Here is a 22012-nt window from a genome sequence, read left to right as displayed (position 1 = left end):
AGGAGAGAAATAGAGAAATGGCATTCTGTCTACAGATCATGGAGGGTAGCCTAAGTTTTGCATGTATAGGAGAAGAAATGTATCTGGCCTGGCCTATCTCCCATTCACACCCATTACATCTACATGGCTATCACTGTCAAGTCCTGAAGGATTCAAACGTGTCACAAGTTTCCTCTAAAGACTAATATGAGGAGGTAAGATTTGTCGCTTGACTGAAATTATCTTCATTCAAAAGACACATGTGCCCTCCGTGACAAGTAGTCCAAGACCCACTGTTCTTTGGGGAGAGTTAGGGAAAGCGCTATTATCCAGGGTCTAGCAATCTGTTAGATGGGTAAGAAGGATCCTAAGTCATGGTGTTACTCTGTACACAGAAGACCACTGAGAGAGACTGGCTCGTCCCCCTGGGAATAGCACAGGATGTGTGCCTTCAGGAGACCTGCCAAACATCACAACTATAGCCTATAGCCCCACCCCCCCCGCCATAGTCCAGGTGCTTCAAGGAGAAAAGGTTAAGGAGAGGCTGGCTTGTACTTCCTATGGCTCGAGAGGAGAGTGTAGTCCAGCAGCAGCACTGCTGAAATAATAGGATCTTTTTTTGAAGTAGCCTATCTTGGCCTAGTCTAATCTACTATATTCCATATTCTCCCTTTCCGAGTAACATCATTGGATAACTGATATTAAATGAATGTCGGATGGAGAAATAAAGAGTGCCCTAGTATTCTATGTAAAACCTCCCAGGCTCCAGATTGCCTGAGAGGACATTGTGTTTATGTAGAGGTATGAAGCACTCTCTCTCTCCTCCTCCAGCCTCCCCCTCCTCCTCCTCCACTGACCAACCTCACAGGAACACCGAAAATACCTCAACCTGCTCAGCAATGGGAGTTTCAAGTCAGGGTTTCAGATAAAGCTCCTGGTGATGGAGTGGCAAAGAAATGAACAGAGGTAGCCGTCTGTACGTTACATTCATCTTGTGTGTGTGAATGTAATGCATTAGGTCTAAATGCCACTGTGAAGTAGTAAGCTCTTACTATTACGGAGAAATGTGTTCTCCCTTTTTAATTCCGTCATATACATTAGACCTACTACTAAACTATCAACGTAAACTATGTCCTGGCATGGTCATCCTTTCCACAGCTCCATACCACCCCCCTGTGGAGCTTTGTTTAGAAGTTGACACTATCAGATCACAGGCTCGGCTCTCTGATCTTTGTTACTGTGGTCACTAGAGTCTGGGAACACATTCACCACCAGCGTTATGTTTATTGTATAACCTAGATCATAAATGTGTTTCAAATATTTTATTTTTACGTTGGAAGAAGCTCAAGCTGTGACACTCATACACACACAAATAGGAAGTAGAGGACATCAACTCTTTTCTTCGCTACTAATGCTACAAAGACCAGCCTGACTTAAAACCCTCCCCTCATGTTCTTGACGTCAACAGTTACCTCTGTAGTGGTGTGTCCATATGGGACGTCAAATTATTGTACGTCTGTTTTAGGCACTCTATCTATGTATTCCAGTGATTGACATCCATTTGAAAATATGAGATCGCTCTTTGTCGCCACCCACTGGTTACACATGAACAATACAACTCCATGTATTGTAAACAATTTGAAGAGCATCAATAGACTAAACGGAAGCAAGCTTGATTGCATGGTAAGAATTCGACGCAGAACAACAACTAATATTAATGAAAACTGTGCAAATTCAGAAGTTCAAATGCGTGTACTGTAAGTCTATATTGTATATGACTAAATAGGCTGTCCATTAGATTGTATTTTCACATGTTATTAGTGATACAGCAGCCTACAAATGAAGAGTTTCATTCCAAAATGCTACATCCACATATTTTTCACATTTATGTTTTTTCATCAGAAATGATTGCTTATGGGTACCTTCATTTGTGTGTAAAAAAATTATGTCTCAAATTTTTGTTAGATGTATATTAAAACGGGTTATGTTGCAAAATGCTATATATCCATTGTTTCGCTGGAATGTATATTTGGCTGTGATTTGTGGTTGTACTAACTGTAAGTTGCTCTGGATAAGGGCATCTGCTAAATAACTAAAATGTCAAAATATCTCATATTACCATATTGATTCATTTTTTAAACATTTGTGTTATATATATATATATACACAGTACCTTCGGAAAGTATTCAGACCCCTTGACTTTTTCCACATTTTGTTACGTTACAGCCTTATTCTAAAATGTATTAAATTGTTTTTTCCCCTCATCAATCAACACACAATACCCCATAATGACAAAGCAAAAACAGGTTTTTATAAATGTTTGCGAATTTATAAAAAATTAAAATAGCACATTCACGTAAGTATTCAGACCCTTTACTCAGTACTTTGTTGAAGCACCTTTGGCAGAGATTACAGCCTTGAGTCTTTTTGGGTATGACTCTACAAGCTTGGCACACCTGTATTTGGGGAGTTTCTCCAATTCTTCTCTGCAGATGCTCTCAAGCTCTGTCAGGATGGATGGGGAGCGTTGCTGCACTGCTATTTTCAGGTCTCTACAGAGATGTTCAATCGGGTTCAAGTCCAGGCTCTGGCTGGGCCACTCAAGGACATTCAGAGACTTGTCCCGAAGCCACTCCATCATTGTCTTGGCTGTGTGCTTAGGGTCGTTGTCCTGTTGGAAGGTCAACCTTCGCCCCAGTGTGAGGTCCTGAGTGGTTTTCATCAAGGATCTCTCTGTACTTTGCTACGTTCATCTTTCCCTCGGTCCTGAGTAGTCTCCCAGTCCCTTTCGCTGAAAAATATCCCCACAGCATGATGCTGCCACCACCATGCTTCATCGTAGGGATGGTGCCAGGTTTCCTCCAGACTTGACGCTTGGCATTCAGGCCAAAGAGTTCAATCTTGGTTTAATCAGACCAGAAAATCTTGTTTCTCATGGTCTGAGAGTCCTTTAGGTGTCTTTTGTCAAACTCCAAGCGGGCTGTCATGTGCCGTTTACCATCTGGCCACTCTACCATAAAGGCCTGATTGGTGGAGTGCTGCAGAGATGGTTGTCATTCTGGAAGGTTCTCCCCTCTCCACAGAGGAACTAGAGCTCTGTCAGAGTGACCATCTGACATGCACTGTCAACTGTGGGACCTTATATAGACAGGGGTATGTCTTTCCAAATCATGTCCAATCAATTGAATTTACCACAGGTGGACTGCAATCAAGTTGTAGAAACATTTCAAAGATGATCAATGGAAACAGGATGCAACAGAGCTCAACTTTGAGTCACATAGCAAAGGGTCTGAATACTTATGTATATAAGGTATTTCTGTATTTTTATTTTTAATACATTTGCAAACATTTCTAACAACATGTTTTTGCTTTGTCATTATGGGGTGTTGTGTGTAGATTTCTGAGGAAATTGTTTTATTTAATACATTTCAGAATAAGTCTGTAACGTAACAAAATGTGGAAAAAGTCAAATGGTCTGAATACTTTTCGAAGGCACCGTATATATTGATGTCCCAAATGTATAATTTGTACAGTTCTTAATTAAAGATGTAGTTACTTGTCACATTTGACATGTCACAAAACGTATCACTACTAGTCATTTCTCTGAGAGTAAAGGGAGATAGATATATAGCGTTTTGCAGTAAAACATGATTATTTGTCTCTGAAATGAAACCATCAAGTGATAGATTTAAACCAAATACATGTCTGTCATTGAACAACACCATGCCATCATTAGATGGTGAAAAAACACATCAATCTCTTTCATAACTTCTTTAAACAATAAATACTAATTTACCAACATTTCTAAAAATGGATATGTAGCGTTTTGGAATGAAACTCTTCAAATAGTTCTACTAGAATTAGGCTACTAATCACAAACATTGCTTGAAAAAAGATATATAGTTAATACAGGTTAATATAGTTTAGTCATACTCTCACTTCAAAAAACAACCATGAACAGTGTCAATTGTAGTGCATGCATTCCTGTCTCATGCTAAGGTGCTGATCTTTAAAGCGACAATGTGCTATGTACTTGTCCTCTGTAGTTTCGACTCTATAATTTCGACTTGTAACCAAATACTCAGGAGTATTACCCTCTAACTCAAATGACATATTCAAATCAATATATGGATCCTGACCAGAAGCACATTTCAACCCAAATGAGCTTTAAATATTCAATAGACTAGAACATCAAAAATTCATTTTAAGATCATGCCTTAAAAAGAAAGATAAACTACACTTTCTGGCTAAGAGATAAGAAAAACGCTCTTTAGAATCTTACTGTTCCTTAAAAAAAACACATCTGGTGGCATTCAATTCCAAAGCTGTGTATGGCACAACATCGTAGCTTTAAAATATATTTGATTGCTATATCAAACATCGAAATTATTATAAAATACCACTTTTAACTGAACAATAATATAAGATGATGGTCTCTGTAATATCGAAACCAGTCAAAATCCCACTTGAAATTAGAGTAGTACAGGAGCCTCAACCAACAAACGGGTGGACTGGTCGAGTAAATTTAAAAAATTGTCCAGGACTTGCAAGCAAGCATTTTTGTAACCAGACATGGTCACTGGATGGCTGAAATGCATTTGAAAGAAACTAAACTACAATCCAACGTTTGATACATAGGATGTTAACTTAGAGCTGTGCAATGTCAAATAGCCTATGTAATAGCTTGCTTGCATTTATGTAATAAAAACAACATTTTCAAAACTGGATAAATGGAAGAGAAGTTGGTCGATGGCAATGACATGTTGTCATTAACTTAGCTTGGTTGTAAACTACTTAGCTTGCTGCTTCACTGAACTGAATCTGGAATAAAATAGGATTCTTCAATTCGGTTCTTTGATCATGCTGGCTATTTTGTCTCGTTGTTTTTATCATGTGTAGACGGGTATATCTGGGTAGAAAGCTAGCAGATATTAGCTGGCTAGGTAATGTTGTATCCACGTTTAGCTGCCTAGTATTTCGGAAGAAATATATTTCGGAAGAAATATCAGAGTGCGATTCTTTTAAAAACTCCCCGTCTCTTATCATGTATGTCACCATTGTCTGACTTTATAATCTTGTATATCACATAGTTGTCATACTGGTAAATTAATCCCATTATATCGCTCTTACCTTCCGGCTTGTTTTCGGCAGCCATTTCCCCTTCGCGCGCAACATCCTCCTCCTCCTCACGACCGTGGGTACCACGCGCGTGCACGCGGCGAGGACAGCACGAGGAGGGACTCGAGGAGCAGCAGCGAGTCCAGCCAATGCAAACTTACCATTGGTTGTGAGGCAATGACTGACAATGAAACTCTGGAATGGCTAGTGACATCAAGAAAAATAACCATCCAATGCAATTACCAGAACACGTCATTGGCCAAAAGGTATTATTTAACTACACCTCGAAAGGATATCTGCCAATCGGTTTTGGAATGGACTAACAATTAGTGTTTAGTCTACTCGAAACAAAATCTGATGTGGTGAACTGTTATGTTGAAACAATATTTGGAATTGAGCATGAAGTCAGATTTAAATGTATATTGCTAAGATTTGGCTAAATACAATAATGTCATAAAGTCAACCATTTAGCTTATGCAACACAATAAAAGCATATAGATACATGTGTAAGTGTTTTATATAGGCTAAATGATAGACATGTACATGTACTATGTGGCTCTGCTAGAGACAGGCCCAGACGGAGAGGTGCTGAAAAGACAGCTCCATTCAGCAAGAAGGCAGATGATGTCAACAGAGCAGTATCGCAAACGGAGCAAATACCACTGAGAAAAAAATCTAAGTCCTTAAGTCACTATTCAGAAGTACAAGACAGGCATTGAATCTTTATTCCGAAAAATATATAAAAAGGAATGAAAAAGCATAATGTGCACAATGCACTGAATATGGTATATATTTTTCTTTACCCAAATATTTAATTTAGCCGTAATCAAGTGTATTATCCCACGTAATTATGTAATTGGATGAGTCATTTAACAACTGTGTAACGTTGTAACAAGGACAGGCAGACTCAAAGTGTGAGTTTTCACAAATCTGACCTGTAAAGCAAGCTGAGAGAGATGCATTGCGCCCATTAAGCCTACCCAATTATTTATTAAGCAGTTGCCAAACAGTTGCCAAATGTATTTTTTGTTGCGATTTTTAACTGAACATCTTCCCTTAGGACTAAGCACTATTTTGTTATTGAACTCTATGGCATGTTCTAAAACACCCGTTTGAGGCACATTATGGATCAAATTGATTTATATAGTCTAATTTGCGCGATTAAAAGTTATTTCTAATATTTCTGGTGCGCTGGTTTTGGACGCTGTCAAAAATGTTTATAGGCGCGCTTGATAAAGACATCCAGTCCACAAGGTGGCAACAACAGCGTAAGTGTTGCACAGAGACATAGCGGAAGTGGAGATGAAAGGTTGTAAACATGGCGCCGGCCTTGGAAGACGATGAAATCGACAACAACGATTACTATTCTTTACTTAATGTCAGAAGAGAGGTAGTGCATGTTTGGATCCTGTTGGATGTGTTTGTTTTGAGAAGTGTTTTCATAGTCGGTTTGATTAATTTGTTAAAGTTTTCTGGAACAAATTGAAGCGGCTTCCCGTTTTGCTATCCAGCTAAGCTAGCTAGCTAAGTCAGTTGACCCTCGCTTATCATTGATTTCGGACTGTTCTGTAAAATGTGGCTAGCGTAAGGCAATATTTATAGAATTTAAGAGGATGCGCCCTGGTAAAGCCTGCCACTGGCACCAGAAGCCAAACATCCCAACTCTCTCCACTAGAACCAAATCCAGTAACTGTCAGGATGCCACTGCTCACGAGAGGTTTGGTTCTGAGTAGACGAGAAAATGGCCAGCTTTCAAATGCATGCAAGTTTGTTTCTGCGAAGCAAAGACTAGCTGCTTGGCTTGCCACCCGTCATAGTCAGGCCTCAATTCCAGCATCTCATTTTAGGTGTTGTCACTTTTAAACCTATTTGTAAAGATGTATATGTCTACTTGCAATGTCAAAGAAGCCAAGGCAACACTGCACTGAACTTAGTGACTTTGCATAACTGTAAGTGGAATCATATTAACTAACTAGTACATTCTTACAAGTAAGTTGACATTCTCACTTTTTCTTCTGTTCGTCCATTAGGCGACACAGGAGGAGCTGAAGGGATCATACAGGCGACTGTGCATGCTCTACCACCCAGACAAGCACAGAGACCCAGAATTAAAGAGGCAGGCAGAACAGCTCTTTAACCTAGTGCATCAAGCTTATGAGGGTAAGATGAATCCTAGACTGGGACTTCATGTCATTTACCATCATGATTTTGCTCTGTTTCAGCTGAACATTTAGCTCAACTTACCTATTATTGTCTCTGCCCAGGATTGTATGCAGGATTGTATGCATGTGTACCTTTCATTGAAACTGATCAGTTGCATGTTTCTCGCTGTAGTCCTAAGTGACCCACAGTTACGAGCCATCTATGACATCTATGGCAAGAGAGGGCTGGATGTTGAAGGATGGGAGGTTAGTCCAGCAGTTTCTCATTGGCTTGTATTTATAACATACATAGGCTACTGTGGCATGAAAAGTACTATATATTTTCATTGTCAAGGTAATGAGTGTCGCTGATCATCAGGCAGCAATGGCTCAAATGGTATACTGATTCCAGGTGGTGGAGAGAAAAAGAACTCCAGTAGAGATCCGAGAGGAGTTTGAGCGTCTGCAGAGAGAGAGGGAGGAGAGACGGCTACAGCAGAGGACCAATCCCAAGGTTTGTGTGTGTTGCTAATGTATTAGTAACTATATGACTGAAACCCTGCTATTACATGATCAATTATTAATGTGATGGTGTCTCATTCAGGGGATGATCAGTGTGGGTGTAGATGCCACAGACCTCTTTGATCGCTATGAGGAGGATTACAAGGTTTTGCCCGGAGGGGGCTTCCCACATGTTGAGATCAACAAGATGCACATATCACAATCCATAGAGGTAATAGAAAAGCTTGAAATGGGTTTGAAAATGGGGAAAAGTCACTGTGGGTAAAAGTATGGCTGATGGACCATCACATTGGATAATCAGGAGTATTGTTATTTGTTACCTACTGCAGGCCCCCCTCACCACCACAGACACAGCTGTTCTCTCTGGCTCCCTGTCAACCCACAACGGAAACGGAGGAGGAAACATTAACCTGGCACTACGGAGAGTCACCTCTGCTAAGGGATGGGGGGAGGTCAGGAACCACTTAATCATTTACAATTTCTACCTACATATCACTCACACACTGCAAGCTAGTGCTTTCACATGCTCACACACCTACACTACATAAAACAAACAATTATCACATTTGTGTTTTATTTTACACTGAGTAGTCCAATGTGAGAGCTTATATATTTGTGTACCTATCCAGGTAGAGTTCGGGGCAGGAGACTCACACGGGCCCCTCTTAGGAATGAAGATATTCCGCAACCTCACTGCTCGCTGGTAAGTCAAGATTCCAGAACATTTGAAATCTGTAAAGCTGCATCCAATTGTGTTTGGGCTATAGTTGAATCAGAAAAGACATACAGTAGAATGAAAGTTGTTTTTCTCCAGTCTGAAGACCTAAACTGAAGAATGACTGTTGTTTTTCTCCAGCTTTGTGACTGCTCAGTGTGGACTCCAGTTCTCATCCCGGGGCGTGCGACCTGGTTGCACCACGGTGCTGGCTCGGCACCTGGACAAGAACACCATGGGTTACCTGCAATGGCGCTGGGGCACCCAGTCTTCCATGAACACCAGCATCGTCAGGGACACCAAGACCAGCCACTTCACCTTTGCCATGCAGGTCAGCATAAGATCATTATATACAGCAATTGTAGTATAAGAAGGGACTATCTGTTGTGGATGTATTCTCCATTTCCTCTCCTAACTGTATTTGTTGGCCCTCTGCAGCTTGGGATCCCTCACTCCTTCATGATGATGAGCTACCAGTACAAGTTCCAGGACGATGAACAGACCAAGGTCAAGGGCTCAATCAAGTATGTCCACTTCATGATAAGATTTTAGCCTTTGTTTATTTTGGTAAATGAAGGCCATTGAATCTTAGAACTGAAACCTTTATTATAAATCATCAGGTCAGGCCACTGACAACATGGGAAGACTTGCTGACTGTCTGTCATTGTCTTGTAGATCAGGCTTTTTTGGGACAGTGGTGGAGTACGGTGCAGAGAGGAAGATCAGTCGGCACAGTGTCCTGGGGGCAACCGTCAGTGTAGGAGTACCTCAAGGAGTCTCCCTCAAGATAAAGTAAGTATGGCTCAGTTTTCTTCTAGGTGTGCCGAAACGTTGGTTGCTATACTAATTAAATGTTTGGGAGCATAATTATTGTGCAACTTTTAATTTTTATGGTTTACTCTCCCTTAAACAGCACCTCTATACAACATTTTCCGTCAGCTTATGCCTTTTACTAGTAAATTTTCCTTTTAACCTAACTATCTCAGTACAGTAGTTGTTGGCACAAGGCATCTGGGTTGTTCTTGAATTGTGGTGGCATGGCATATTGGAAAATATTTACTTTATTTTTCAAGATTGTTTTAGTTAAATGTATTTGATATATCTTACCCTTCTAAATCAGCTAATATGGTAGATTAAAGACTTTAAATATTTTTATCATATCATTGTGCCACCAGTAGGAGTAGTAACACCAGAGACACATTTTAGGTAATTAAGGATTTTCTAAAATGGAGGTCACAGGTGCTCAAAGCTAAGGTCGTTAACCCTTTGAAAATAATTTACTGAAGTGATATCATTGATCATGTAATTTCCCTTCATTTAAATTGAGGACACCAATGACACTTTGCATTTAGACACACCAAATTATCAATGGAATCCTAAAATGTATTACATGCTAAAATAGTGATTAGCTAATCCTTTTCTTTCAAATATACCCCTCCCCTGATAAGGTTGCCACTGGATTGAATGCTCAAGGCCCTTATATCTTTTTAATTAGTGATTTTCAAGGTGGTAACACCAATGACATAAAACGTAGGGACACATAGTTATATTTTTTATTATTAATATATTAAATAGATATCTCTATATCCCCCAAAACCTGTCACTACTACTCTGCAAAGAGCAGTAACTATGCAAACAGTAAAACGGCATTAAAGTTTTCTGAACTCTGAGCCTGATGGTAAACCGTAGTAACTGCAGTCAAAACACAGTTGGACAAAGACAGGGTGCAGTAGCTTCACTTAGTAACAACAATGATTGACAGCCATCATAGATGGTAACGGCATCTTGATGTGACAGACGTTGGTTTAGCATATTTGAACTTGACTGGCGCTGTGCAGTAAAGAACGGAGTCAGGCAGCACACGAGTGATATTCCGACTACTTTGCCTATCCTATTTGCTATAGTCTATTTGAGTAAAAGTTATATACAGAGCACAAAATGTCCAGTCAGAAAATATTGTTTCTCTCTGTCGGATTCATGGGTGTCTAGGGCCCTCAAACTCAACTCTGGACCTCGAAGCCAGTTCCACTGCGTTTTTTCATTGTTCCCCTCTAATCACGGACTGAATTAGACCTCGGACACCAGGTGTGTACAATTAATAATCCGGTAGAACAGAACCAGCAGGCTTCGGACCTCGTAGGGTAAGAGTTAAATACCCCATGGTCTAGGGTTTACCGAGAATGGTGCGACAATACAAAAGCAATCAGTTAGCAACAGTCCTGTGTGCGAAAACAGCTCGTTGTTGAGAGGTCGAAGGAGAAAGGCAAGAATCGTGCAAGCTAACTGGCGGGCCACAAAGAGGCAAATGTGCTTTTGCAGCGGATGACCATGCCGGGTTCCACTCCTGTCAGCTAAAAATAAGAAAAGGTGACTCCAGTGGGCATGCGATCACCAACACTGGACAATTGAGGAGTGGAAAAACATTGCCTGGTTTGACGAATCCCGATTCCTGTCTAATAATCATGCTGTTTAATCAGCTTCTTGATATGCAACACCTGTCGGATAGATGGATTATCTTGGCAAATGACAAATGCTCACTTACAGGGATGTAAACAAATTTGTGCACAAGCTTTTTGTGCATATGGAAAATGTCTGGGATCTTTTATTTCTGCTCATGAAACATGGGACCAACACTTTACATTGCATTTTATATTTTTGTTCAGTATAGTTCATCCACAATACTAACCTAAATGAGTAAAAAGAAGGAAACCTGTACAGAATATTTTTTTCCCAAAACATACATCCTGTTTGCAAAAAGGCACTAAAGTAAAACTGCAAAACGTGGCAAAGAAATGTAACTTTATGTCCTGAATACAAAGCGTTGGATTTGCCCGAAATGTAACATAACACATCACTGAGTACCATATTTTTAAGCATAGTGGTGGCTGCATTGTGTTATGGGTATGAACTAGGGAATCTTTTGGGGATAAACATAAATGGAATAGAGCTAAGCAAAGGCAAAATCTTAGAGGAAAACCTGGTTCAGTCTGCTCTCCAACAGACACTTGGAGACAAAATGTACCTTTCAGGAGGAGAGTAACCTAAAACACAAGGCCAACTATACACTGGAGTTGCTTACCAAAATGACATTGAATGTTCCTGAGTGGCCTAGTTTTGACTTAAATCGTCTTGAAAATCTGACGACTTAAATGACTGTCTAGCAATTATCAACAACCAACTTGACAGAGCTTGAATAATTTTTATGTGCTAATATTGTACAATCCAGGTGTGCAAAGCTCTTACATGCTGACCAGACCGGATGCGTCGTGTGCGCGAGCGTTGCAAAATAAATGTACACATGTTATTCAATCATTCCACTCACACTGCTTGCTAGCTTCTGTGTGGCCAGGTGCTAAAATAGAACTTGCTTCTATTTGTGACGCTCGACGCACTGCAAGTTCTGCCTCTCCCATCTTCTCATTGGTTTTTAGGAGCATATACCCACGTGGGTGATTGAAAGTTGAACTGAGGTCCACACTCCAGTCAGTTGTGATAATGTACCTTTTAAAGTTGGTGCCAGTCCAAAGAAGAAGCCTGAAGCCTGAAGGAGGAGAGATTACTAGAAAACAAACGTTTACACTTTTATCTGTAGATTAATTGTCGGATTAGAGGGCATTGTGCATTTCAGGTAAAATAACAACCCAATGTTTATATACCAGGACAAATTAGCTAGCAACAGCAAGCTAGCTAGCTAAATTGCCATAAATGTTTAATGCTTTTCGACCTGTCCCCAAATTAATATAATTGGTTGAGAGTTCGTTTTGATATTTCAACCTGCATGTCCTGATCGCGTCTGGTGTGGGCGGATAAAATCAATGCATGCAGACGTGCGGTCTGGTCATCATGTTAGACTTACCCAGAAAGATTCACAGTTGTAAACAATCACTGCCTAAGGTGATTCTAACATGTATTGACTTAGTGGTGTAAATACTTATGTAAATTAGATTTCTGTATTACAATACATTTGGAAAAATTTTAAATACATAGTTTCACTTTGTCATTATGGAGTAATGTGTGTAGATGGGTGAGAATTTTTTTGAATTCCATTTTGAATTCCGGCTGTAACACAACAAAATGTGGAATAAGTCAAGGGCTATGAATACTTTCTGAAGGCTCTGTAGATACATTTGCAAAAAAAATCTAGTGTGGACCTTGTGTTCTAAAAATAAGAGAGGAGGATGAGGCAAATAAAGCAATTATTATCCAATTCTGAAGACGGTAGACTGTGCTTCTCTCCAGCCCATGATTTATAACCTAACTCACTACAGCAAGACAGCCTGTTCCTCACCAGTTGACTATCACTTTGCTCCGTCATGTGCGTGCCACACAGACACACACAATCGTATGAATTTAGTTAGAGAAAACGATTCCTGTAAACATGCCCTGCTACAAGCAGGAAGCAAGTTATGGATGAACCTGAAATGTGACATATTTGAATGAAGAATGTCATCTTTTTGGCTAACCGCATTGGAACATTCTAGTCTTTTAGGACATGAACTGGCAGAAAAGGTTTAAGCAATGTATAGTGCCATTGTTTTCAGGAAGGTGTACCATGGCGATAGGAGGGACAGGAGTCAGACAAAGGGCAGGGCTGCCAAATGTGTAGTTACAGCTGTTTGCAATTCTACGACAGTACTCATTACTGGGAGGGAGGCGAAGTATTTGCTTGCTCACCCGAAGTACTTAAAGGTAGAGTCAGCTAAATGAAGTTGCAGGGGCAGCACCGCAGATTGCGATGACCTCGCTCTCGCGCACACACTGCGCATGTGCACGGGTTCACTTTACGCTCTTACAATGTGGTTACCACCGGACAAAACAGCCGAAGTTTTGCCTCATACTCCAACTCTCTTAGTTGTTGCGTAAATTGACCCACTATGCTGCTTAGTTTGTGCATCCACGTCATATCGTTGACTCCAACTTTAAAACAATTTATAAAACGTAAGGACTTGCGGTATGTTTAATCATTGATAAATAGTTCAATATGAACAAAAACATGATATACAGTGCATTCGGAAAGAAGGAGATCAAATTTAATTGGTCATGTTTAGCAGATGTTATTGCGGGTGTAGCGAAATGCTTGTGCTTCTAGTTCCGACAATGCAGCAATATATAACAATTTCACAACAAATACTTAATACACAGAAATCTAAGTAAAGGAATTGAATTAAGAATATATAAATATATGGACGAGTAATGTCAGAGCGGCATAGACTAAGATACAGTAGATAGTATAAAATACAGTACACACATATGAGATGAGTAATGCAAGATATGTAAACATTATTAAAGTGACATTAAAAGTGACTAGTGTTCCATTTATTAAAGTGGCCAATTATTTCAAGTCTATGTAGGCAGCAGCCTCGCTGTGCTAGTGATGGCTATTTAACAGTCTGATAGCCTTGAGAGAGAAGCTATTTTTCAGTCTCTCAATCCCAGTTTTAATGCACCTGTACTGACCTTGCCTTCTGGAGGATAGCGGGGTGAACAGTTAGTGGTTCGGGTGGTTGTTGTCTTTGATCTTTTTAGCCTTCCTGTGCTGTAGGTGTCCTGGAGGGCAGGTAGTTTGCCCCCAGGGATGCGTTGTGCAGACCGCATCACCCTCTGGAGAGCCATGCGGTTGTGGGCGGTGCAGTTGCCGTACCAGGCGGTGATGCAGCCTGACAAGATGCTCTCAATTGTGCATCTGTAAAAGTTTTAGGTGACAAGCCAACCGGTCAGGATGCTCTCGATTGTGCTGCTGTAGAACTTTTTGAGGATCTGGGGACCCATGACAAATCTTTTCAGTCTCCTGAGGGGGAAAGGTGTTGTCATGCCCTCTTCACGACTGTCTTGGTGTGTTTGGACCATGATAGTTCGTTGGTGATGTGGACACAAAGGAACTTGAATCTCTCAACCCGCTCCACTACAGCCCAGTCGATGTTAATGTGGGCCTGTTCGGCCCGCCTTTTCCTGTAGTCCACGATCAGCTCCTTTGTCTTGCGCACATTGAGGAAGAGGTTGTTGTCCTAGCACCACACTGCCAGGTCTCTGACCTCCCTATAGGCTGTCTCATCATTGTCGGTAACCAGGCCTACCACTGTTGTCATCAGCAAACTTAATGATGGTGTTAGTCGTGGGTGAACAGGGAGTACAGGAGGGGACCCCTGTAGGGCCCCAGTGTTGAGGATCAGCGTGGCAGACATGTTGCCTACCCTTACCACCTGGATCCAGTTGCAGAGGGAGGTGTTTAGTACTAGGGTCCTTAGCTTAGTGATGAGCTTTGTGGGCACTATGGTGTTGAACGCTGAGCTGTAGTCAATGAACAGCATTCTCACACAGATGTTCCTTTGGTCCAAGTGGGAAAGGGCAGTGTTGAGTGCAATAGAGATTGCATCATCTGTTGATCTGTTGGGGTGGTATGTGAATTGGAGTGGGTCTAGGGTGTCCGGGAATGCTGTTGTGAGCCATGACCAGCCTTTCAAAGCACTTCATGGCTACTGACATGAGTGCTACGGGGTGGTAATCATTTATGCAAGTTACCTTTGCTTCCTTGGGCACAGGGACTATGGTGGTGTGCTTGAAACATGTAGATATTACAGACTCGATCAGGCAGAGGTTGAAAATGTCAGTGAAGACACTTGCCCGCTCCGCACATGCCCTGAGTACACTTCCTGGTAATCCGTCTGGCTCCGCTGTCTTGTTAATGTTGACCTGTTTAAAGGTCTTGCTCACATCGGCTACCGAGTGTTATCACACAGTTGTCCGGAACAGCTGGTGCCCTAATGCATGCTTCAATGTTGCTTGCCTTGAAGCGAGCATAAAAGGCATTTAGCATGTCTGGTACGCTCGCGTCACTGGGCAGCTCGTGGCTGAGTTTCCCTTTGTAGTCCGTAATAGTTTTCAGGCCCTAGCACATCCAACGAGCGTCAGAGCCGGTGTAGTTGGATTCAATCTTAATCCTGTATTGACGCTTTGCGTGTTTGATGGTTTGTCTCAGGGCCTAGTGGGATTTCTTACAGGTGTTCGGATTGAAAGAGGCAGCTCTAGCCTATAGCTCGATGCGGATGTTACCTGTAATCCATGACTTCTGGTTGGGATATGTACGTACGATCACTGTGGTGGGGACGTCGTCGAAGCACTTATTGATGAAGCCGTTGACTGAGGTGGTATACTCCTCAATGCCATTGGCTGAATCCCGGAACATATTCCAGTATGGGCAAGCAAAACTGTCCTGTAGCGTAGAATCCACATCATCTGACCACTTCTGCATTGAGTGAGTCGCTGGTGCTTCCTGCTTTAGGTTTTGCTTGTAACCAGAAATCAGGAGGATAGAATTATGGTCAGATTTGCCAAAGGGAGGGCGAGCTTTGTATGCAGATTTGTAAACCGGATTTAAGTTTGCCTGCATTAAAGTCCCCGGCCACTAGGGGCACCGCTTCTGGATGGGCAGTTTTCTTGTTTGCTTATGGCCTTCTATAGTGTGGTCTTAGTGCCAGCACACTAAGCTGAGCAATCGTGTGATAAGGGCCTTGGTCAGGGAGGTGACCATGAACCCAATGGTCACTCTGACAGAGCTCCAGAGTTCCTCTGTGGAAATGGGAGAGCTTTTAGGCCTTTTATGGTAGTGGCCAGACGGAAGCCACTCCTCAGTAAAAGACACATGACAGCCCACTTGGAGTTTGCCAAAAGACACCTAAAAGACTCTCAGACCATGAGAAACAAGATTCTATGGTCTGATGAACCCAAGATTGTAATATTTTGCCTGAATGCCAAGCATCACGTCTGGAGGAAACCAGGCACGCTCATCACCTGGCCAATACAATCCCTACAGTGGAGCATGGTGGTGGCGGAAGCATCATGCTATGGGGATGTTTTTCAGGTACTGGGAGACTAGTCAGGATTGAGGGAAAGATGATCGGAGCAAAGTACAAGAGAGATCCTTGATGAAAACCTGCTCCAGAGCGCTCAGGACCTCAGACTGGGGCAAAGGTTCACCTTTCAACAGGACAACGACTCTAAGCACACAGCTAAGATAATGCAGGAGTGACTTTGAGACAAGTCTCTGAATGTCCTTGAGTGGCCCAGCTAGAGTCCGAACTTGAACCCGATCAAACATCTCTGGAGAGACCTGAAAATAGCTGTGCAACCTGACAGAGTTTGAGAGGATCTGTAGAGAACAATGGGATAAACTCCCCAAATACAGGTGTGCCAAGCTTGTTGCGTCATATCCAAGAAGACTCACGGCTGTAATCACTGCCAAAGGTGCTTCAACAAAGTACTGAGTAAAGGGTCTGAATACTTAGGTAAATGTTGTATTTCAGTTTTTTATTTTGAATACATTTGCTAATAAAAGGCTGTGCGTAATGACGTAGTCCAAATAAAAAACAGTGCTCTCTGTTTCCATTCCATCTCTGTCGATGGTTTTGGCACAAAATGTCTGCAATAAATAGCAAATGTGTCTGCTCTGGTCTTGGTACTTGCACTCTAGCCAACAGTTTGCAGATCCAGTGAAGAGGGTACATCATGAGATTATGGATAACAGCAAGATCATTTGCCAATTGGCAGCCAAGCAGCGATCATCATGTCACCAGCATACAAATGAAGACCCCCAATATTTATTGGAAAGGAGCATTAAGCTCATCACCATGCACTTTCAGCACCCTGTGATGTCCATTATTACTTATTTCTTATGTAGCCTAAAACTCGACATGCTTTTCCAAGTCGTAGTGGGGGGACCCCACAACATTGCTAACGGTGACTGCGGCAAGTTTACGGCGACATTGTTTTTTCTATCACCAAATGCGCAAGAAAACATTTCCACTGCCATTTGTTGCATGATCTATTTCACCAAACAAAAAAATATCCACACCTGTCTAGCATATTTGGTTCTGTCGACATTTAGAGTTTACTCAGGTATTTAACTCTCATAAAAATATTTGGATCGAAACATGGTTATTGTTGATGCATCTTATTTGTGCAGGCTGAACCGTGCCAGCCAGACATATTTCTTCCCCATCCATCTGACTGACCAGCTCCTACCCAGTGCAGTGTTCTACGCCACGGTTGGACCACTCATCTTCTACCTCGCTATCCAGAGACTCATCATAAGGCCCTACGTGCGTGCCCAGCAGGAACAGTAAGATTGCCCACTTATCTACAGTTAATGTTAGTCTGTGTGACTCTGACAGTATTTAAATTGCTCAAAATGCGTACTTACTACTTTCTGTCAACCTACCTAAAACACATAATGGGAAAGTGTGTGATGGCCTTACAGCATCCTAGCTTGGCTTTACTAATAGAAGTAGTAGTAAACAAATTGTGTGCAATGAAATCTTGTAAAGCTCTCCTAATTATTCCATTATTTCTCTCCACTGTATAGGGACCTGGAGAAGCACCGGGAGAGTTCAGCCTCAGACATTGCTAGGAAAAAGCAAGAGGCAGAATCTGCTGTGAGTGCACGATGTCTCCTTATAGACACAGAAACAATTTCTCCTCATAGACATACATAATGTATATTGGTGTCAAGCAAATACATTTTACACATGATTAAAACACTAGGACTGGATGCTCTATTGGTCTCCTTTTTTGTGTGAATTTTAGCAACTTGATCTGACATCTCTCTTATCTGCTGAAGGTTTTGCTAATGCAGGAGTCTGTGCGCAGGATCATTGAAACTGAGGAATCCAGAATGGGTAAGTAAATGGGCTTCTGTCAGCATCAGAAAACATATCAAACTTATATTAAACTAGTTGATTGACTCAACATGCTGACAGGATGTTATGTCCTGGATCAGGTCTCATCATCCTCAACGCTTGGTATGGCAAGTTTGTGACCGACAACAGTCGGAGGCATGAGCGGGCAAAGGTTATTGATGTGTCTGTTCCACTGCAATGCCTGGTGAAGGACTCCAAGCTCATACTCACCGAGGCTACAAAGGTATACAGCTAAAGTTACTGGACTAACTATCATAGCTCAGTTGCCCTGAATGTCTGAATACAAAAATTCCCTCTTTTTTTTTTTTTTGCATGAGAATGCAAAATGTCAGTTGAGTAATTTGTCGATTAACATTTTTCAGATTATGATACTGATCATGGTACTGCTAATGCTACTGCAATTGTGTGATTACAGAAACTCACCTTGAAACTATAAACCGCCTTAGGCGTAGAAAGTAGTGTTGACAGGTCTGTGATGATGACTGATGTTATTGTGTTGTTCTCCCAGACTGGATTACCTGGGTTCTATGACCCCTGTGTGGGGGAGGAGAAGAGCCTGAAAGTCCTGTATCAGTTCCGGGGGGTGATGCATCAAGTTCTCTCCCCTGATGGGGAAGCACTCAGGATACCAAAACAATGTAGGTAGCCTTATCAATGTGTCTGCTAAACTAAATCAGTTACATTTCTTACAATACAGTGTATTTGTATTCAAGATTTTCAATTGAATGTGTTTCATAGATTTGTTCTTGGTTTTGTTATTTCTTTTCTTTTTTTCTCATGTAGCTCACAGGATTGATGCTGACACATAGGAGCCTCTTTTCTGGACCAAATGGGACATGACACAATGTTAAACTTTGACAATGGATGGACAGACTCGTATTGTAGAGACACGGAGTTACTCGTTGTGCCCTAAAAAGTCATGCATATCCACCTTCATGTTGTTCATCTAATTATGCCGATGAGACATGTCAGAAATGTACTCAGCAGGGGTTGCCCTTTTGAATGAAATTCAGTCTAAAGTCTAAATTCACTCTAAAAATAGGATGGTCATAATCTCGCTTTCCTCAGCCTACAGTAGTCTATGAATCTTTAAAGTACTCCCCTTTCAGGTATGGCTTGTAATGTCTGACTCAGTACTGTACTAACACTGCAGTGCCTATGTGACCCTATTGAAGGTATGAATGCATCTCTGTATATGCCATATTATTAAAGTCAATATTTTTCAAGCTGAAATAACTCATTTGGGAAATTGAGCTTGAAACAATATTTAGTCACAATATTTAGTTTATTTTTTAACTTTTTTTTTATTAAACAAACTAATGTGCTTTCTGAAATATAAATAATGATACAAGAGTATAAGGATTATTGGCCTGCACATTTGTACAAAATTATCAAATTTGTCAAAAGATAAACCCAAAGATGATTGGAAGTGTGCCCCACCTGTATGGTTTGCACTGTCAGGAGATCAATTGATAAGCCTATGACATCTGGGTGCCCAGTGCCTGACCGATTAGTGAATAGTACAAGGCTGACTATCTCCCTTCTCATGCAGTATAAAATCACACTCTGATATGACATACTGTACTTAGAAGTACAGAAAATAACAGACCAGGTGTAGGCCTATATTCAGTTATGTAATTTGAGTGGTTTACTGTTGACATTTTAGATCTAATTCACTGTAGTCTCAAGTTAAGGTAACTTGACAGATGGGAATATATTAGAAAAAGTACACTACCAGTCAAAAGTTTCAGAACACTATTCATTCCTTGTTCTTTCTTTATTTTCTACATTGGAGAATAATAGTGAAGCCCTCAAAACTGAAATAAACATATGGAATCATGTAAACAAAAAAGTGTTAAACAAATCAAAATGTATTTTGTATTTGTTATTCAAATAGCCATCCTTTGCCTTGATGACAGATATGCAAAAAAAAAAAAAAACTCTCAACCAGCTTCACCTGGAATGCTATTCCAACATTCTTGAAGGAGATCCCACATACGCTGAGCACTTGTTGGCTGCTTTTCCTTCACTCTGCGGTCCGACACATCCCAAACCATCTCAATTTGGTCGAGGTCGGGGGATGGTCGAGGCCAGGTGATCTGATGCAGCACTCCACGGTAAAATAGCCCTTACACAGAATGGAGGTGCTTCTACACCTGCATTGCTTGCTGTTTGGGGTTTTAGGCTGGGTTTGTGTACAGCACTGTGACATCAGCTGATGTAAGAAGGGCTTTATGAATAAATTTGATTGATTGTCCTGTTGAAAAACAAATTATAGTCCGGCAAAGCAGATGGGATGGCGTATCGCTGCAGAATTCTGTGGTAGCCATGCTCCTTAAGTGTGCCTTGAATTCTAAGTAAATCAGTGTCAGCAGCAAAGCACCATAACACCACAGTTGATGTTGAGATGTATTTGGGCTGCAATTTCTGAGGCTGGTAACTCCTCTGCAGCAGAGGTAACTCTGGGTTCTTCCTTTCCTGTGGCGGTCCTCACAAGAGCCAGTTTCATCATAGCTCTTGATGGTTTTTGCGACTGCATTTGAAATTTTCCAGATTGACTGACCTGCATGTCTTAAAGTAATGAGGCACTGTCATTTCTGTTTGCTTATTTGAGATGGACTTGATCTTTTACCAACTAGGGCTATCTTCTGTATACCAACCCTACCTTGTCACAACACAACTGATTGCCTCAAACGCATTAAGGAAAGAAATTCCACAAAGGAACTTATATTAAGGCACACCTGTTAATGAAAATGCACTCCAGGTGACTACCTCATGAAGCTGGTTGAGAGAATGCCAAGAGTGTGCAAAGCTGTCATCAAAGCGTGGCTATTTGAAGAATCTGAAATCTAAACTATATTTTCATTTAACACTTTTTTTGGTTACTATATAATTTCATGTGTGTTATTTCATAGTTTTGATGTCTTCACTATTATTCTACAATGTAGAAAAGAGTAAAAGTAAAGAAAAACCCTTATATGTGTTCTAAAACTTTTCACCGGTAGTGTATGTGTTTATGAAATGCCATTTATACAGTTAAAGTTGGAAGTTTACATACTTAGGTTGGAATCATTAAAACTAGTTTTTCAACCATTCCACACATTTCTTGTTAACAAACTATAGTTTTGGCAAGTCGTTTAGGACATCTACTTTGTGCGTGACAAGTCATTTTTCCAACAACTGTTTACAGACAGATTATTTTACTTAACTCACTGTGTCACAATTCCAGTGGGTCAGAAGTTGACTGCCTTTAAACAGTTTGGAAAATTCTAGAAAATTAGGTCATGGCTTTAGAAGCTTCTGATAGGCTAATTGACATCATTTGAATCAATTGGAGGTGTACCTGTGGATGTATTTCAAGGCCTACCTTCAAACTCAGTGCCGCTTTGCTTGACATCATGGGAAAATGAAAAGAAATCAGCCAAGACCTCAGAAAAAAAATTGTAGACCACAAGTCTGGTTCATTCTTGGGAGCAATTTCCAAACGCCTGAAGGTACCATGTTCATTTGTACAAACAATAGTACGCAAATGTAAACACCATGGGGCCACGCAGCCATCATACCGCTCAGGAAGGAGACACGTTCTGTCTACTAGAGATGAACGTACTTTGGTGCGAAAAGTGCAAATCAATCCGAGAACAACAGCAAAGGACCTTGTGAAGATGCTGGTGGAAATGGGTACCAAAGTATTTATATCCACAGTCAAACCAGTCCTATATCGACAATTTGAAAGGCCGCTCAGCAAAGACGAAGCCGCTGCTCCAAAACCGCCATAAAAAAAGCCAGGCTATGCACCTGCACATGGGGACAAAGATTGTACTTTTCGGAGAAATGTCCTCTGGTCT

At 41.1% G+C, this 22012-nt stretch overlaps 2 protein-coding genes across 2 annotated transcripts in view; one reads left to right on the top strand and one right to left on the bottom strand.

Moving 5' to 3' along the window:
* Window positions 1–5134, bottom strand: part of LOC120058628 (calmodulin-binding transcription activator 1-like) — a 475337-nt gene extending 470203 nt beyond the window's left edge. Inside the window, exon 1 of the mRNA XM_039007387.1 lies at window positions 5110–5134. Coding sequence (XP_038863315.1) covers window positions 5110–5134 — 25 coding nt within the window. The remainder of the gene's footprint in view (window positions 1–5109) is intronic.
* Window positions 5135–6387: 1253 nt separating this feature from the next.
* On the top strand, window positions 6388–19444 carry LOC120059213 (dnaJ homolog subfamily C member 11). The gene is made up of 16 exons (XM_039008083.1): window positions 6388–6487; window positions 7128–7257; window positions 7432–7505; window positions 7651–7752; window positions 7843–7971; window positions 8090–8212; window positions 8390–8463; window positions 8617–8806; window positions 8914–8999; window positions 9151–9267; window positions 17435–17590; window positions 17834–17903; window positions 18089–18146; window positions 18248–18390; window positions 18676–18805; window positions 18951–19444. Exons 1-16 carry the CDS (start codon window positions 6416–6418, stop codon window positions 18974–18976), a joined length of 1680 nt encoding a protein of 559 aa, XP_038864011.1. The 5' UTR covers window positions 6388–6415; the 3' UTR covers window positions 18977–19444.
* Window positions 19445–22012: the final 2568 nt, after the last annotated feature.

Source organism: Salvelinus namaycush, chromosome 14 (assembly GCF_016432855.1).
Source record: "Salvelinus namaycush isolate Seneca chromosome 14, SaNama_1.0, whole genome shotgun sequence".
NCBI lineage: Eukaryota > Metazoa > Chordata > Actinopteri > Salmoniformes > Salmonidae > Salvelinus > Salvelinus namaycush.
This window is presented reverse-complemented; position numbering and strand designations above follow the sequence as displayed.

Bases quoted from the DNA above. Each gene is read 5' to 3' on its own strand.
- LOC120059213 (XM_039008083.1), top strand. From the start codon at position 6,416: ATGGCGCCGGCCTTGGAAGACGATGAAATCGACAACAACGATTACTAT. The intron at 7,753-7,842 runs GTTTGTGTGTGT...TGTCTCATTCAG, and splicing joins AGCAGAGGACCAATCCCAAG to GGGATGATCAGTGTGGGTGT. The intron at 9,268-17,434 runs GTAAGTATGGCT...TTATTTGTGCAG, and splicing joins GGAGTCTCCCTCAAGATAAA to GCTGAACCGTGCCAGCCAGA.